The sequence below is a fragment of the Tursiops truncatus genome, chromosome 5, assembly GCF_011762595.2.
Source record: "Tursiops truncatus isolate mTurTru1 chromosome 5, mTurTru1.mat.Y, whole genome shotgun sequence".
Classification (NCBI taxonomy): domain Eukaryota; kingdom Metazoa; phylum Chordata; class Mammalia; order Artiodactyla; family Delphinidae; genus Tursiops; species Tursiops truncatus.
The window spans coordinates 76,237,378-76,243,377 of NC_047038.1; the positions used below are offsets into that span (position 1 = coordinate 76,237,378).

Below are 6,000 nucleotides of genomic sequence, written 5' to 3' on the forward strand. Positions count from 1 at the left end.
ATCTGGAAATCTTTTCTATACATACACTCGCCCTGCAAGTCCTCACTTTCTTGGCGCACGCATCAATCTCTCAAAACCACCAAAAAAAGAGAAGGGGAGGCGTCGCCCACCCCTCCCGGCATCACACGGCTGCCAACTCCCCGCTCCCCGAGTCTGCCCGGATGCCCACGGGAGAAGCCGCGGGAACCAGCCAGGTGCGCCGGCCGCGGACGCCCTGTCGGCTCTTCCCCGCAAGGGGGCGCCTGGTTCTCCCCGCCCGGCGGCGCGGGGTCGGAGTCGGAGGGGAAAGCGCACATGCCCACCTTGCTCGCAGGTGCCCTTGCTGACCTGGGTGATAGCCTTCTCCCCGCGGCTCTCGGCCTTCAGGCTGGCGGCGCGCAGCTGGCAGCCGCTGGGGTAGGTGATGCCGTTGCTGCCGCACACCGGGTAGCGGCTCTTGCACACGCACACGCCGCTCACCTCCGGGCCGCCGGCTGCTGCCCCGGCTTTACCCTTCCGCCTCTTGCGGCTCTTCACGCACTCCATCCCCGGCGCGCAGTGCCCCCTGCCGGCGCCGCTGCCCCCGCACGGCTCGCCCTCGCCGCGGGCGCACACCGGGCAGCAGCCGCACGCGTCGCGGGTCTCGCCCAGCTGGCAGCCCCGCGGGGGCAGGGGCGGGCAGGCGGCCGGCTCGCAGGGGCCGCAGGCGTCCGAAGAGGAGGAAGAGGAGAGGGGCAGAAGCAGGAGCAGCAGCCCGGCTGCACCGAGGAGCAGGGCGGACAGCGGCGGCCGCTCCATGGCGGGGAGCGTTGGCGGCGGCGGGAGCGCGAGTGAGGCGCGTCCTGCCGGCCAGCGCTTTAAATCCGGCGCCCCGCCCGGCCGGGCCGCGGGAACCACACCCCCCGGGCGGCTAGAGCTTGGCCGCCTCGTCCGCACCGCCCCTCCCGGGACCGCGGGGCTCGAGCGCGCCCCTGCTGGCGGGGCATCCGCTGGGCCCGGGGACGCTCCGTCTCACGCCTCTTCGCTTTTGGTTTTGGCTCTGAGCGCACCCCGCCGGCTGCTGCTCAGGCCCCTGCTCCCGAGGGCTGCACCCCGTCCTTTGGGGCTCTCCCGCAGTGAAGACAGTTCCCTCCCCTCTGGTCCCTCTACTCTCGCAGTCCGGGCATTCATACTTATTAACAACAGCTTTGAGATGACCCCATGTGTAATCCATTATATTCTCCGTGAGTCTGGGAGACCTGAGTGTTGATTGCTCTGCGGTTTGGGAAGCTCTTTTAAGAACAATTAGTTTTTCAAACCCCGCTTGGGGATTTTGTGTCCCCGTTGGCCACAGGCCCGGTGTGGTCTTGGGTGCCAAGCTAAAAGGACAAACCGTTGCCAACCACGCCTGTTCTCAGCACCTCATAACTGCTTCCTTATGCCAAGTTTTAAGTCTGAGTACTGGAACCCATGCGAGAACAAGTCATGTCTTCAGTTTATAATATGTGGTGCTGGACCTCCATCAAACCTCTCCGGAGAACTGAGCACAGCTGGGGGTGCCACTGAGGCCCCTAAAGCACCCCAGTTTTCACGAGTCATTCCGTGAGGTTTTTGATATAAACGACTGACAATTCCTCCTCAGTCTTTCTCAAAAGTGCTCTGCAAGCTCAACTTCAAAGCTTTTTTTTTCCAAGAAAAAGGGCTCTTCAAATCCCTCTTACCCAGACTTTTGTTTCCATGTTTATTAGATACGCAACACTGCAGTGTGCGTCATTCTGCACGTCACATCTGAATTCTTTTTTCTTAGCACAAATCCAAGGATGTATAGGATTGCTAACTCAAAGTGTGCGGTTCACTATGCCACCAGCAATGTATAGATGTCACTCTCACCAGTCTTCCTGGGATAATCATTGTAAACTTTTCTGAAAATTAGATAGTCACAAAACTCAGAGAATAAAAAACCAAGCACCCTCCTAACCAGAAAACCTAGCACCTATTCTTTGGCCTCTCCTTAGCATATTCTAGAAAAGTGGCACTTTTTTTTTAAAGGTCATGTGTTGTCATGACAATTGTTTATAAAACAATGAAAAGTCTTTGGAGCAGACTTTTTCTAAGTATTCTTGCCTTTGTCCCTCAGTAATAGAGTTTACATGACCCAGTCTACAGTCCCAAACTAAAACAAATGCAGAGAGGGCACTCTGATATTGCCTGTTCTATCTCAATTTTATTAATTCACTGGTCAAGGTCCACTAAGCTGGTTTCATGACCTGTTATAACTGTTGTAGTTTTAGGATCTCCAGAACCTGAGACACGGATTCCAGTGCAAGTAGTTTACCTGAGAGGCCATGTCAGGACATACCAACTCTGGGGGGCGGGGGGGCGGGGCAGAGGCGGTAGGGAGTGAGCCGGAGGGGAAGACAGCCAATAAAGATGCTTATCAAGTCAGCTCTGGGCAGGGTGGGCTCTGTAGCCAGATGAAGCCCCCTCAGGCTCTGCAAAGTTTTGTGTATGGGGGGGTTGGGGGAGTAGGGGGCAGGCACTGCACCACTCAGGGCTGTATACCACCGTGTTTTTCAAACCCTGCGTTGGAGCCAGCAGTAAGAAGGCAAATACGAGGCACAGTAGAATCCCTTTGGCGGCGTGGGGAGACCCTTATTGCCCAGCAAGCAGAAGAGCAAGTAGGGTTTTTAATCACTGGAGGGGGTGCCTGGGCTTTGTGTGATGACACCAATCTGGAGGACTTGAAAATAAGAAGAGATGTGCTTATTCAGAAGAAGGAGAAAAGGCAGGAAAATGGGGCCTTTACAAAGAAACTTGACAACCCCTGCCTTCCAAGAAAGAAGATATTGTCACCCATTCAGCTTCAGTTCTGGTGAGACGAAGAGCCTAGATCTGGAGACAGGATATGTTATCTGCAAATAGAGAGCATTTTACTTCTTCCTGTTTAAGCTAGATGACCTATATTTCTTTTTCTTGCCTAATTGCCCTGGTTAGAACCTCTAGTATAACGTGGAATAGATTGGTGAGAGTGAGCTTCCTTGCCTTATTACTGACCTTAGAGGGAAAGCTTTCAGTCTTTCACCATTAAGATGTTAGCTGTGGGTTTTCCATAGATGGTCTTATTACACTGAGGAAATTGCTTTCTATTTCCAGTTTGTTGAGTGCTTTCATCATGAAGAGGTCTTGCATTTTGTCAAATGTCTTTTTTTGCATCTACTGAGATGATCAATAAAGTTGTATTTTATTTTATTGATTTTTGAATGTTAAACCAAGCTAGCATTCCTGGATTAAATCCCACTTGTTATATAGTGATGTATAATCCTTTTAAATATGTTTCTGTATGTGATTTGCTAATATTTTGCTGAGGATTTTTGCATCTATATTCATAAGAGATATTGGATTGTAATTTTCTTGTGATGTCTTTGATTTTGATATCAGGGTAATAGTGGGTTCATAGGATGAGTTAGAAGTGTTTTCTTATCTCCTGCTTTTTTGGAAGAGTTTGTGAAGAATTGGTATAATTCTTCTTTAAATGTTTAGTAAATTCAGTGAAGCCATCTGGACCTGGGTTTTTCTTCATGGGAAGTGTTTGGCTATTAACTCAATCTCTTTACTTATTATAGGTCTGTATTAGTTTGCTAGGGCTACCATAACAAAATACCACAGACTGTGTGGTTTAAACAACAGAAATTTATTTTCTCACAGTTCTGGAGGCTGGAAGTCCAAGATCAAGGTGCCAGCAGGGTTGTTTTCCTCTGAGAGTCATAAGGGCAAGATCCTCCCCACAAGGTGCCACCCACAAAATACCAAGAACCCTCCTCCCTTCACTAAATAAGACCTGCTGCTTTACCAGTTGTAGCTTTACATTGCTCAAGTCTGCCTTTCTTATAGATAAGATTTATTGAGATACTCAGTCACAGAATTCTCCCCATCTAGAGCAAGCTCCTGCTTCCTTAGACCTTTGCCAAAATTACTCAACCAAAGCCCAAATCCCATGATAATTTCATAACTTCCTCTTACTGAGACCCCCAACAGTTCCATATGGAGTCCATTCTCTCTTGCTAAGATGGGTAATAAACCCAACTTATTTGACTACGGGTATGTTCCTGGAGGTCTTTACATGAAGGGCAATGACACATGAGAGATTTCCTTTCAGCTCCTTCTCTTCTATCCTACTTCAGCTCAAAATTCTCCTGCCCGAACCCATAGTACACTCCAATAACCTTCGCTGATGGGTCCTTGTACCTGGCAAGCATCTTTCGTTGTGGGGCATCTTTTAAGACTTCTCTGGCAAGCAAACTTCAGTGGCATTTGTAGGAAACCCATGGTGCCGTGCAGTCTACACTGCTGTGTCCCTCTGTGCCCATCCTTCCCAGCAGTTAGATGGCTACCTGGAAAATGGAATGTTTGTCTCCCTTTATTGCAATCGTCACAAATATTTTGGCTTCTCCCCCTTTACTTGGCTTCTTTGGGTAGGGGGGACAGGCATGGAAGGGGAGGAGAAACCCCATGCATCCTCCACTAGGCTCTTATCCCCAACCTCCTTATATAGAGAGGGGGTTAGTGTGCCTGGTGGGGTTGATTGAGGTAGGGCCATTTAGGAAAATTTGAGGAACATTCTGCTCCAGTTCTTGGTGGCTCTTTTTCAGAATGTGGGGACACATAGCACCTGTACTTTTGGGTTATGGATGCTAGTGCCGTTTTCAGGCAAGGGAAAAGTTGTTCTATTCAATAGTCCGTTACAGTAATTATCTATCATCTTTATCATCATCTCATGTTTTCCCCTCTCCCTCCTCCTTCATCATCACCAGTAGGTAGATTGTCAGGTGGTGGGATGGGATGTGGATGACCCTCCCAGCCTAGATAAACAGCATGTAAAAAGGAATGAAGCCAGTGGAAATCATCTGGGCACATTCCAGCAACCAGAAAAAGTCCAGCACAGCTGAAGCAAGGTGTGTATGGGGGGAAATGGGGGGAAATGAGTCTGGAGAGAGGGCAGATGTCAGATAACCAAGGGCTTTGCAGATCATGCCCAGGACTTTGGACTGGAACATATAGGTGACAGTGAGCTGTTGAAGGATGCTGGGGAAAAGGAAGATCAGGTTTTCAATGTAGGAAGGTCAATACAGAGGAGAGAAATGCATTCAGATGGAAATGGACTTAAGAAGTAATGTAATTTTCACAGTGCAGAGGCGACCTGAAGCCTATGCAGCGCCTTCATATGAGAAACTATCAAACTCTTAGAGGAAAACATAGGCAGAACACTCTATGACATAAATCACAGCAAGATCCTTTTTGACCCACCTCCTAGAGAAATGGAAATAAAAACAAAAATAAACAAATGGGACCTAATGAAACTTAAAAACTTTTGCACAGCAAAGGAAACCATAAATAAGACCAAAAGACAACCCTCAGAATGGGAGAAAATATTTGCAAATGAAACAACAGACAAAGGATTAATCTCCAAAATTTACAAACAGCTCATGCAGCTCAATAACAAACAAACAAACCCAATCCAAAAATCGGCAGAGGACCTAAATAGACATTTCTCCAAAGAAGATATACAGATTGCCAACAAACACATGAAAGGATGCTCAACATCACTAATCATTAGAGAAATGCAAATCAAAACTACAATGAGATATCATCTCACACCAGTCAGAATGGCCATCATCAAAAAATCTAGAAACAATAAATGCTGGAGAGGGTGTGGAGAAAAGGAACACTCTTGCACTGCCGATGGGAATGTAAATTGATACAATCACTATGGAGAACAGTATGGAGGTTCCTTAAAAAACTACAAATAGAACTACCATATGACCCAGCAACCCCACTACTGGGCATATACCCTGAGAAAACCATAATTCAAAAAGAGTCATGCACCACAATGTTCATTGCAGCTCTATTTACAATAGCCAGGAGATGGAAACAACCTAAGTGTCCATCATTGGATGAATGGATAAAGAAGATGTGGCACATATATACAATGGAATTTTACTCAGCCATAAAAAGAAACAAAATTGAGTTATTTGTAGTGAGGTG

The 6,000-nt window shown here is 48.0% G+C and overlaps 1 protein-coding gene across 1 annotated transcript in view; it reads right to left on the reverse strand.

Annotated features, from left to right (window-relative positions):
- Window positions 1–828, reverse strand: part of IGFBP7 (insulin like growth factor binding protein 7) — a 76,573-nt gene extending 75,745 nt beyond the window's left edge. Inside the window, exon 1 of the mRNA XM_019928113.3 lies at window positions 303–828. Coding sequence (XP_019783672.1) covers window positions 303–777 — 475 coding nt within the window. The 5' untranslated portion in view covers window positions 778–828. The remainder of the gene's footprint in view (window positions 1–302) is intronic.
- Window positions 829–6,000: the final 5,172 nt, after the last annotated feature.